The sequence below is a fragment of the Barbus barbus genome (assembly GCF_936440315.1).
Source record: "Barbus barbus genome assembly, chromosome: 19".
NCBI lineage: Eukaryota > Metazoa > Chordata > Actinopteri > Cypriniformes > Cyprinidae > Barbus > Barbus barbus.
The window spans coordinates 24,004,588-24,017,515 of record NC_136747.1 but is presented as its reverse complement, the minus strand read 5'-3'; the positions used below and the strand labels follow the sequence as shown (position 1 = coordinate 24,017,515).

Here is a 12,928-nt window from a genome sequence, read left to right as displayed (position 1 = left end):
TGACTCAGAAAATTGCTGTTTACAGCAGTTCAGTGAGGAGGAATAGATTGGACGTTACTATGGTCCATCGCAAAGGTCCGCAGAACGCCGTCTGCATCGTTCGGATGTGAGAGCGAAGGGCTGTTGCTATGGAAACCATCAACATCCAGGAATGAGGGGAAAGGGTCAGTGAGGGAAAAGTGCCTCCCTAAACAATTTATGAAATGTTTGGGTCCTGTTTCATAACGTCTTCATTCAAAAAAGGCATCATATTTAAACTGCATGTAATTGCATGCCGTCTGATCAGGGTATAATTACTGACTTTGCACAGCCTCTGAAGAGACGAAACGTGGGTCACTAACTTGATGTACCGGAAATTTTTGAGTCAAGTATCAAATGAAAGGGTTCAGCCCCTGAGGGAGAGACTTTAGATGACAGAACACAGGAAAATAGAAATAACAAGCATACAATCATATGCACCATTAGATGTACCTCTTAAAATATCATGGAAACAAACCCAAATCTTTTTAAATGTGTGGATATTTTTAGAAAATAAAATAAAAAGCTTAAAAGCTGTTAAAATCTGAGAAATAAAAAAAAATAATAAATTTAAGTATTTAAAAAAAACTATAAAATAAAGAAAAATAAAATATAATTAATAAAACAAAATTAAATAAATTAAACAGTCAGTCATCAAGGCAACAAGTTTAAGTACTACAATTATTAAAATAAAAATAAATTTAAGCTACATATAAATGTTTAAAGTGATAATTACAAAAGTACATCAAATCATAAAAATATAAAGTGTACATTTAAAATATAAAAATGAAAAAAATATAAAGCAAAAATAAAAATGAAACTATTTTAAATAATAAATGCTATAAAACATACAATTACTAAATACTAAAATAACACTGATTACAGTAATAAAAAAGCAGCAGTATTTCAATGCAGTTGCTAAGGAGTTCTGGGTGCTTTTAAGCACATCGCTACACATAGGGCTGGGCGATATAATTTTTCTCTATAAAACGATATGAAGAGTTCGATAAATGTTCAATATAATGTTTATGCACCAAAAGCGGAACTAAACAGCGCGACTCATTTGAACCTCACTAGAGTTGAATCAGATGCACACTCAGTCACGCGAGCACTAAACAGCGCTGAGAGTCTGTTGCTAGCGTGTTTTGGGTGGTAGCTGGGCATTGCTAACAACTTATAAATGGTTTTAGAACATTGCTATGCAGTTGTTAGCAATACTAATAGTTATGCCTGGCTTAGCAAAGAGCACTAAATATTCTGCAAGCGTTCACCAGGTACATCGTCCCTAAAATCCATTTCAAATTGCTGTCACAAACATCTCTCCCTCTCCCAGTCTCCCCAGAGCCGCGCTTAATATTTCAGGGACAAGGGTGCTTTTAACAAGAGCCTGAAAGTGAGAAAGAGGTTGTTTAGTGAGGTGCGTGTGTGTGTGTGTGTTTTATGATGGCCATGAGAGAGACCTAGTGAGTGTGTAGCTTGTGGGGGCTGTAAAGGTTGTGAGTGTGTTTGTTTAAAGCTGTATGAGAGTGAGATTAGCTCAGGGCCACAGAGACCAGAAGGACAATGGTTTTTATTCAGTTTAAAGGGTCTGAACAAACTTTGATTCACACAAATTTTCAGTCCATGTGCATGACTGCATATGACTGAATGTCACAGAACATGTCTGCATGACATTAGCCCCAAAATGTTATATCAATACATTTCTATATTTTTATTTTTCTAATAAAATAAGTTTGTTTTGTAATAGCAATCATAGTAATACTAATCATAGTAGTTTTTTTAATTTATATCTTTTTTGGGGGGGCTATGTACCCAGGTCACAGGTCGGTCCAAAAGCAAAAGATGAAATAAGATATTGTATTTTGCCAAAGAAAAATAATTGCTACTCTTCGGACTACTGATTTACAAATATAGCTGCAAGCAACGATTACCGTGGTTCAAGCGATTTAGGTATTTAAGCACATAAGGAAAAAGACATTACATATTATTTAGCAAGCCTGTAATGACCAAAATCAATTTTTCAAAAAGGCATTTTTGGCCAATCCAGGTGATTTACCATAGAAATATTATGTTTTTATAGCGCCAGCTGTGGTCTGATCTCCCTGAGATTTTGCAAGCTTGTTTAGAATCACCTGTCGCATGTGCTCAGTGGGTTTTGTGAAGTTTTGAGTTTTTGTTTAGGTTTTAGGGTATATTTGGACAGGCCCCTTTTCTAAAGGACCCCGTTATAGCTTCCCAAAGGGTAAATTTCAACATGTTTTTGATAATTATTGACCTAGAGAGTCCATAGAATTGCACTGCGGTGGATTTTCACATCATCTCAATCATTTAAAAAAGCAGTTTGATTGACAGCAGTGGTCCTAGAGGCAAAGTTGTTCGGAACGACGAGGTCTTTCATACGATGCGAATATCGCGTGTATGTACGGAAAACCGTGCCCTCCAGTGGCCGATTTCTTTCAAATTTCTAACAGAGCTTTGGGGCCGTGAGTCAAACAGGCCTACCGAGTTAACCTGGTCTAATAGGTGCTCAAACTTCATTGGCCAATGGTGACCATGTTTTTTTAGATATGCAAATGTCACCAGACACTTGTGGCACTTTGGACCAAGACCGTGCACAGCGATTTTCATGTTGATAGGACAAATGGTTGCCTAGTTATAGCCATTTTTATGTTTTTGCCCTCTTATAGCGCCACCAAGTGGTCAATCTCTGCCATTTTTTTCCTGTAACCTCCGCTTGAGGTCTTATATAAGCGTTCAGAGTTTGGCAAATATATATAATTTTGTTCAGGAGTTATAGGCATTTTACTAAAAGTGGCCCTGTCCCTTTCGAACGTTTTGCCGTCCCTTTGCAACAGTGAGTCGAAAGTTCAACTTTTTTTTGGTAATTATTGATATTCACTCTCCAGCGAATCTATCTGCACTGGTTTGGTTCTGATCGGGCGAACCCCCGCACTTGAACAACTAAAAATAAACTCATGCAAAATGCTTTATGCTAAATATAATTACTAGTTTTCCTATTCATTTTGCAGTGAAATGTGACCAGGCAATATTTCTGTGAGATATGTATTTTGCACTCAAAGCAGCTTTACAGAAAATCATAATTTATAGTTTCAGTTTATAAAATCAAGGTTCAGAATATCTATCTTCATGCCTTGTGTTTGCTTTTTTTTCAGATTAGAGTTGGACAATTAATATTCACATTTACAGAATCAAAGTGTCTCTTTAACACAGAGTTTCCTGCAGGTAAAGCCTCGCCAGGTCATTTAGACGCATTCATTCACAAAATGTGCTACTAACTTCTAAATAAAACTAAATTAACACCACAGACATCAGAGCGGAGCTGCAAATGAATCTCTGTGTTGCAATTTACACCTTTCATCCGGTGAGAATTTCCCAGGTGCGTTCGCCAGCTCTCTAAATGAAGCATTCTTGATTTGTCTTCACAAACGTCGTCAAAAATAGCAGCCGAACACATACCTCAAATAGCTTATTTCACACTGCTCCGTGCAGAGTGCAGACAACACAACCCTGCTGACATGTGAGCTCTGGCAAATGAAACTTGACAAAAAACGAATTAGCCGACAACATCGCTTTCTTTTCCTCAGCGTCACTCTGTCTGTTCTGCTGCTCTTTCAGTCTTTTACCCATCATTTCTATCTGTTTATTGAAAATAAACTCCCAAACTTGGGGAAAATGTTGTACAGTGAGGTACTTAAAATGAAACTGCATTCGCAACACATTTAACTTGAGTAATGCCACATTTTACGACTGAAAACAAATATTCAAGAGAGGAATAATAATGTAGGGCAGGACTTGTTTTTATCCACTGAAATTTGACTGGATAGTGATGACAGACTGTGACAGTTTTCTTGTACCCTACACTTACTTGGTTAGACTAGGAAAACAAAAACTTTTCAAAAAATGTAATTTATTCCTGTGATGCAAAGCTGGATTTTCAGCATTCTTCGGATTCTTCCGAAATCATTCTAATATGCTGCTCAAGAAGCATTTCTTTTATTATTAACAATGTTGAAACAATGTCACGCTGCTTCAGATTTTTGGGGAAAATGTTCACAAATTTGTTTCAGGATTGATGAATAGAAAGTTTCAAAGAACAACATTTATTTGAAATTGATTTTTTGTAACATTATAAAATGATACAGTGTTATTTCTTTACAATGCAATGTGTTCTTGTTGAATAAGAAGTGTAATTTTTTTTTTAATTGCAATGACCCCAAACTGTTGAAGAGTAGTGTTCATTAAAATAAATAAAATGCATAAATAAATTTAAACTTTAATTTATTCAAGTTTAAGATAATCAATATCTACAAACCGGTTCCATACCAGCTTGTCTCTACTGCATAATACAAACAGCTAATATAATATTTAATTTTGGTCTCTTCTGCCTTATTTTGTATCTTATTTATGAAAAGTGCCTGTAACAATACAGAAATAGCATGGAAAATTGTCATATACACACACACACACACACACATACATACATACACACTGCCCTCCAAAAGTTTGGAAACACCCCTGGCAAAGTGTGGTTTTGGACGATATCAGCATAAATCCGTATAATTTTTTGGTGCAAATACATTAAAGTAACTTGACATTATCATTGAAGACCAGCAATAAAACATAATAATGGCAATATATACATGTCAAAGTCAGACATGCCCCTTTGCCAGCTGTGATGCCTGGTTACTGGTTTAAACTTGGCCCAGGTTTTTAAAAGATTTTTGGGTCAGAACACCTTAATACTGTATCTTCAACAATTTATTGCAAAGTCAAAGTCTGAATAAACTGACAGCTCAGATGCCCAGATTATGCAGAGCTGTAATAGCTGCTAATGGTGGATATTTTGATGAATCGAAAATTTTAGTTTTTTCTATGTATAAACTTTATGTAATAAAATATGTTTTCGTAGTTTGTGTTGTCCCTTATCAGTGCAAAATTATCACAAATTAAAAAGGATTCAAGCCAATATTGTCCAAAACCCCTCTTTTCTAGGGCGTTTCCAAACTTTTGGAGGGCAGTGTGTGTGTGTGTGTATATATATATATATATATATATATATATATATATATATATATATATATATATATATATATACACACACACACACACACACACTGCCCTCCAAAAGTGTGTGTATGTATGTATGTATAAAAAAAAAAAAATTAAATAGAAAAAGTATTAAGAAAAATAAACACACAAACTTCTTTCTACCCTTATCTAGAAGCTCATCATTCGTTCTTCCAACTAGATTCTAGAAGCATGTATCTGCCACATCTGCAAATATATCCACCTCTTTCTCTCTGTCTGCATTAATTACTTCATAACAAGCATCCACCTGTTATCCGTAGGCAGAGCAATTGTTCAACACAAAGCGCTGCCTTGAATAAAACACCCCCATCTTTTCTTCTAAAATCATTCTGTCAGGACTGAAAAAGTCGGCACCCCTCATGTGCTAACTTAAAAGAAACTCTGTGAGTCTCCTGCACTGTTATCCCGTCAAGAGTCCCGATCGACACTGATCAATGTTAAGCAGATGCATTTAAATCAGACTCCTCCATTCTGTAGTGTCTTTGTGTTGAGGGCGTTTCTAACAACTGCTGCTAACAAGAAATCATTAATCATTATACAGTAGTGTGTTACGGGGCGGACTGCGATGTGACTGAACTGTCTGTTCTTTTGCACAGATGCTTTCAGCGTTAAAATCACGAGAAGCAGCAGGAGACTGACTGAAACTGTCGCTCCTCAGCTCAGCTCTCAGATGGCACACAGTTTTAATTCAGGTGGACTGAGCAGCTCTCCTTAATCAAACATCAATCATGTCAACAGTGGGATGCTTACTGCAATTCAAAAGATGGGGGGAACTTCTGTAAAGCCAACACTGTGGTAGTGATGTCTGATTTATGAACAAATTGCTGTTCTAAAGCAGTTCTTATTAATATGTAACATGCAAAATGTTATAAATCACCTGAAAGTAAAACCATAAGCAATATATAATGTAACCAGCAACATCTGACTAATATTGAAAAAAAAAAAGCTGTAAACCATAGTGCTCTCTCTAAAGCCTCTGGACTTACAGCCATAAAACGATGTGGAATTGTACATTTACAGCAATAAATGGTAAGTTTTAGTAATATTAACAGTATGTAGGCACTTCCAGCTACTTGAACAAGCTGAGAAAAGTTTAACTTTAAGCAAATGCAGAACAACTACCAATGGGAGTGAAGCGGTCACGTGATCAGTCTCCTGTCAGCTATGGGACAAAACGATTTTTATTATCCTCAATTTTTTTTTTTTTTTTTTTAATCTCAGTTTCTTTTCTTCTCATAAATGTATGAGAATAAATAAAAAAGTGAATAAAGTATGACCATAAATAATTAAATTAAATTTATGTAAATACATTTGTGAAAACAAATGTATGAGTGTAAGCAAAGAAAGAAATAAGTTGCTGAATAAAAATTATCAAACTAATTTCTTCTCTTATGCAAAGTTCATACACACCAGTTCCATACTAGCTTGTCTCTACTGCATAAAACAGCTAATTTAATATTTAATTTTGGTCTCTTCTGCCTTATTTTATATCTTATTCATGGAAAGTGCCTGTAACAATACAGAAAAAAACAATACAAATAAAATAAAACAAAACAAGCATTATATATATATATTTTTTTTTATGTATTTTTCTCAAAAATGTATGAATAATGAAATTGTTTTAAAAAATCAATAAAATGTAACTAAAATTAATACATCTATGAAAACAAATATTTGAGAATAAATAAATTAATACCTCAATGAACAACATAAGGGTTGACAAGTGACTGATTTAGTACTTTCATTTAAACTATTTAAAAAAAATCTAAATTCTATATTATATATAAAATCAAATGTGACCCTGGACCACAAAACCAGCCATAAGTGTCAATTTTTCGAAATTGAGATTTATACATTTATACAGCTTTCCATTGATGTATGGTTTGTTAGGATCGGACAATATTTGGCCGAGATACAACTATTTGAAAATCTGGAATCTGAGGGTGCAAAAAAAAAAATCTAAATATTGAGAAAATCGCCTTTAAAGTTGTCTAAATGAAGTTCTTAGCAATGCATATTACTAATAAAAAAAAAATGAAGTTTTGATACATTTACGGTAGGAAATTCACTAAATATCTTCATGGAACATGATCTTTACTTAATATCCTAATTACTTTTGGCATAAAAGAGAAATGGATAATTTGACCATACAAATGGTTTTTATTTTGGCTGTTGCAACAAAAATACCCCAGCGACTTAAGACACAAATTATAGAGCAACAATAACCGATCTGGTAGTTTACGTAAACACAAGATAAACGCAGCTTATAATGAAGCCTGTAAGCAACTGTTCATTTTCCCTTCATTTTTGACATTACTAAGAAGAATAAACAACTTTGTGACACCTGACAACATAAAAATGCAGGATTGTGGGAACCAGACCTAAACGGAGCATGAGTGGGCGAAAATATCACGATTAATATTATACATTTAGTCATTGGCGAGGACACAAAGTTCAATCCAATGAGAATGTAGAAGCAGAATAAAGCAGGTAAAATAGTCTTATTAATAAACATTCACAAGAAGAGGAATTGGCTACAAGGTTTATCTCGGCATTCTCTCAGGCTGTTTTTTATTAAATGAAATGTCAATGAAATAATACCTGCAAATACCTTCGTTCTCACACATGCCACATGCATAAAGAAAGGCTTATTTGAGTTAATAAGAGTTTTAAGTCATTTTAATGCCAGATTACAAAATATCATCATATGCTTGTTGGTCAAACATCTGGTGTCAACTTGAAGCATTCGTGCTCCCGTTTAAACACTGAAAGAAGGCCCGAAATTTCATTTAAATGCCCAAAGACAGATCACATTGCTCGTTAGACTAAATAAGAGTGATTTGTTTGGCTCTCAGTGGAGAGACGAGTGCAGAAATGGGTTTTATTAGAACATAGGGAGCCATTGTTGTGTTGAAAACAGCGTTCGACCAATCCCTGAGCTCAGCAGAGGGAACTCTGGATTTGTTCTGTCTGGTAGGAAATGATAAGCTTGACAGAGCTCAATACCCAAGAGCTGCAGGCCCGACCGTGTGTGTGTGTGTGTGTGTGTGTGTGTGTCAGACAGGATTACAGCACAACTCTGTGGGGACAGGACGCTGTGAAGTGGACCATGGCTGAGCAACAAAAAAACAACATCAATCTCTTTTCAAAGACATGGAGGCTTTCAGGAAAATCCAGGTAACATATATATCCATAACTTAAATGATAGGGACCAACTACATTTTTAGTAGTTCAGTTTTTTAAATTAAAATCTAGCTCTTCCTTTAAACACTGTAGGATAAAAAGCAAAATTACTATTTAAAAAAAAAAAAAAAAAAAGGTACACATTTTAAATCAATACTGTTCCTAAAACAGTGAACATCTTTATTACATGTCAAATAAATATTTTAAATTTACACTCTTTTTCAGAATCAGAATGAGCTTTATTGGCCAAGTATGTTTACACATACGAGGAATTTGTTGTAGTGACAGAAGCTCCACAGTGCAACAAAGACAGCAACAGGACACAGATAATTAAGAATACAAATAGGCAATGTACAAAACAGCAAAAACACAATATATTATATAGACAATTATGTGTGTACAGGTCTGATGTGTGCAAATTTGAAATAAAAAAAAATTAGATAAATAAAAAAGCAAGCAAGTGTGGTGAATAAATAGAGTTGTGTGTTCCGCGTTTTATTTGTCAAGTGTTTATGAGATGGATTGCCTGAGGGAAGAAACTGTTTCTGTTACCCCTTTTCCACCAAGGCAGTTCCAGTGCTGGTTCGGAGCCAGAGCCTAGTTTCAAACCGGTTCTTTGTCTTTCGACACCCAAAGCACCAGCCCCAAACCAGTAAAAGCGGTTCGTAACGTAAGTAGCACCAAAGCATTGCTGGGCTAGAAGGAAGAACCGCTTACGTCAGGGGCTGGGGGCGGGGTTACCGTGGCCAACAAGACGACAGAAACTTTTGACCGCCATATTTGAAATAGCAGCTAAACACGAACACGTTTGATTCGCCGTGTTTGGATGCCGATGTAGGTTTGCAAAGCCATGAACCTCAATAGCAACGCAACGTCCGCCATTGTTGATAGTTTGTTTAGGCTTGTCCGGGATGGATCGGCGCTGCGCAGACCGTTCGGTGCGTGGCATCGGGGTTCTGCGGGAGCGACTGAAAAGCTGACGGCTCTTTATGCTTTTGGATCGCTCTCGCGGTGCTTTAGTGGGTTGTGTGCCGATCGATCGATCTGTCTGCGTGGTGTGATGCGCCTCGAACAAGTCTGTTGTGTTTGGCGCTGCCTCGCTAGTGAATCGAAACATGAAACGTATTCAGTGACGTAAGCCCTGGCTCTGTATTGGCTCTCTAGCCTGTGGAAAAGCAACCGGTTCTTAAAGGGCTCGCCAGTTGAACCAACTAAGAATTAGCAATAGCACTGGCTCTGAACTAGCACCTGGTTCCTGCTGGTGGAAAGGGGGTAAGAGTCTGGTCGTACTGGTTCTCAGAGCTCTGTAGCGTCGACCAGGCGGTAACAGCTCAAACAGGGAGTGTGCTGGATGTGAGGGGTCCAAAGTGATTTTACCAGCCCTTTTGCTCAATCTGGATGATCAGTGATCAGCTGGACAAGGAAGTACAGCCTCTGCTGGGCCTTTTTCACAATGGACTCAATGTGATTATCCCACTTCAGGTCCTGAGAGATAGTGGTGCCCAGGAATCTGAATGACTCCACTGTTGTTTCAGTGCTGCCCATGATGGTGAGTCGGGGGAGATCAGGGGGGTTTCTCCTGAAGTCCACGATCATCTCCACAGTTTTGAGCGTGTTAAGTTCCAGGTTGTTAAGCCTTATGGAGCATACAGCCAGCTCCTTAACCTCCTGTCTGTAAGCAGACTCGTCACAGTCCTGAATGAGGCCGATCAGTGTGGTGTCGTCTGCAAACTTCAGGAGCTTGACAGAGGGGTCTTTAGATGTGCAGTCGTTGGTGTAGAGGGAGAAGAACAGTGGGGAGAGAACGCAGCCCTGAGGAGCTCCAGTGCTGATGGTTCGAGTGCTGGATGTGAATTTACCAAGCTTTACTAGCTGCTGTCTGTCTGTGAGGAAGCTGTTGATCCACTGACAGACAGAGGTGGGGACGGAGAGCTGTGTCAGTTTATTCTGAAGGGGGTCCATGATGATGGTGTTAAAAGCAGAGCTGAAATCCACAAACAGGATCCTCACATAAGTCCCTGGTCTGTCCAGATGCTGCAGGATGAAGTGCAGTCCCATGTTGACTGCATCATCCACAGACCTGTTTGCTCTGTAGGCAAACTTCAGGGGGTCCAGTAAGGGTCCAGTGATGTCCTTCAGATAAGCCAAAACCAGGCTTTCCAATGAATTTCATGGCTACAGATGTTAGAGCCACAGGTCTGTAGTCATTAAGTCCAGTATTTTTGGGTTTCTTTGGGAGGGGGATGATGGTGGAGCGTTTGAAGCATGAGGGGACTTCGCACAGCTCCAGTGATCTGTTGAAGATCTGTGTGAAGATGGGGGCCAGCTGATCAGCACAGGTTTTTAGGCAAGCTGGTGACACACCATCTGGGCCTGGTGCTTTCCTTCTTTTGTTCTTCCGGAAGACCTGGCACACGTCATCGTCACTGATTTGAATTGTAGGTGTGGGGGAGAGGGGGGTTGCTGGAGGTGTTAATGGTTGTGTGGGGAGGTGTTCAGGGCGGGTGTGGGTTATTTTTTCAAACCTACAGTAAAAGTCATTCAAATCGTCTGCCAGTTGTTGATTCCCCAGAGCGCTGGGGGATGGTGTCTTGTAACTGTTTTTTTTTTGTTTCATTAAATTACAAAAAATTATTAATGTTATTAATATTAGTTTATTTAACAGTTATTAATTTCATTCACTACAATATACTTAAACTATAATTAATTAATTAATAAATAGAAAATACCACTAATTAATATAATTAAAATAGATTAAATAATAATTATAAAGTATCTTTTATATTACATTTCACTGTATTATGAGTGTGGTCTTTTTAAACATATTACCCTTTTAAGGAGCTTTAAAACAGTCATACTTTTTGTTAGAGACTGTTAGCCAAGCGTCACTTGACTGCAATTTAACTTCTTTACTTTGAATACCTTGGTGAACTGCACTTTAAAAGTAGCTTCCCCGACCCTGCATTCAAAATTCGCACGCACACTTCTAAAGGAATGAAGAAAATAAGTCACTGTGCAAAGAGAGAGATGACCCTCTCAAAAGAGAATGACTGAAAGTATAATATGACGATTCCATAAAATACAGGCCTGAAAATACAATAAGAAGTCCTCACCGCAGCAGAATCAATCTACATAAACGCACTCTAGTGAACATTTTATCCTCACTGTCTCTTTCTTTTCATCTCTTGCCTTTTAGATGAGTGCCGTCTGTCTGTCTGAATCTCTCTGGATACATGATGGGTGTCTAAATGAGCTGACAGAATCTACATCCAGCGTTTATTTTCTTTTGCCTGATCTGCGCATATTTCTCTCCTGATTCAGACAAGACGACTTTTTCACTGGAGAAAGAAATTGATTATGGATAGAGGACTTTTCACTTCACAAGACATTAACTGATGGACTGGAGTTGTGTGGATTATTGTGATGTTTTTATCAGCTGTTTGGACCCTTATTCTCACGGCACCCATTCACTGCAGAGGGTCCATTGGGGAGAAAGTGATGTTAAGCTATATTTCCCCAAACTGTTCTGATGAAGAATCAAACTCATCTACATCTTGGATGGCCTGAGGGTGAGTACATTTTTAGCAAATCTTCATTTTTAGGTGAACTATTCCTTTAAGGAACTAAAGACGGACAAAAAAAAAAAATGGCAAGAGCGCTATAAAAGTTTGAGGGCATTGGTGCATTCGCCACATATCTTACCCTGGTCAGAGAGGAAGTCCAGCATGGTCTGTAGCAGAAAAGAGAGATGTCTGACAGACAGTCCTGGGTTCCCCATACGACGAGATGCATAAACCAGCTCATGAAGCAACCGTAACTGTACTGCCGCCCACCCACGATGGGTCCCTATAAACAGAGAGGAGGAGAAAGCCTTTAACACACACAAAACAACACTTTTGATGGATTTACTTCACATGAGCCTTTGCGTTTCCACCTTCAGACTGTATTTTGAATTTGTTTTCAGTGTCGCCTATTCTTCCCTCTTGCAGCTTTTTTCCCCCTCATGAAGTTCATGTTCATATTATGAAGTTCATATAAGTTTCTTATAAAAAAAGTCATCATTTGGTTTTTAACGACCATTTTCAAAGGCTGTTTTTCTGACTGTACCTTTAAGTCTTCTTGACAACAACTGTCCATCAAAACCTTGTTCTTTATGTCCCCTTTAACTGATGAAATATAACGTGACGGGAAGGTCAAACTCAATCAAGTTTTGTTTGTACATAGCATCTTTTTCTGCTCAAACTGTAGAAAGGCATCCTAAAATTTACAGTCCTAAATTACATCATTCAACAGCTGAGTTACAAAACTCATCCATCAGGCGATTCGCACGGCTGTCACTGAAGAGAGAGAGAGAGCTGATCCGTGCTGCTCCTGAAGAATGTAGCAGCAGCTCTTAAATGATTGCGAGGATTTATCACTCCACACAGTTCTGCCGCTCACATGACCGTCTACTTTACACTCATCTTACTCTCAAATCATGCAAATCCACACTAAGCTTTACAGTAGAAAGTGTTTGCCTGCACACCAAACCAAAGGATCTAAAAACTGCAACATTTCTGCTGACTGATGCTTTTTAATCAAGAAACAGAAATCAGCAGTCTCCAAAAAACAGTTTGGA

The 12,928-nt window shown here is 37.7% G+C and overlaps 1 protein-coding gene across 2 annotated transcripts in view; it reads right to left on the bottom strand.

The window, feature by feature from the left end:
* trappc9 (trafficking protein particle complex subunit 9) overlaps nt 1–12,928 on the bottom strand; it is a 217,634-nt gene that overhangs the window by 187,113 nt on the left and 17,593 nt on the right. For both annotated transcript variants that reach the window (XM_079441154.1, XM_079441153.1), the window contains one exon: nt 12,013–12,156. In XM_079441154.1, coding sequence (XP_079297280.1) covers nt 12,013–12,156 — 144 coding nt within the window. The remainder of the gene's footprint in view (nt 1–12,012; nt 12,157–12,928) is intronic.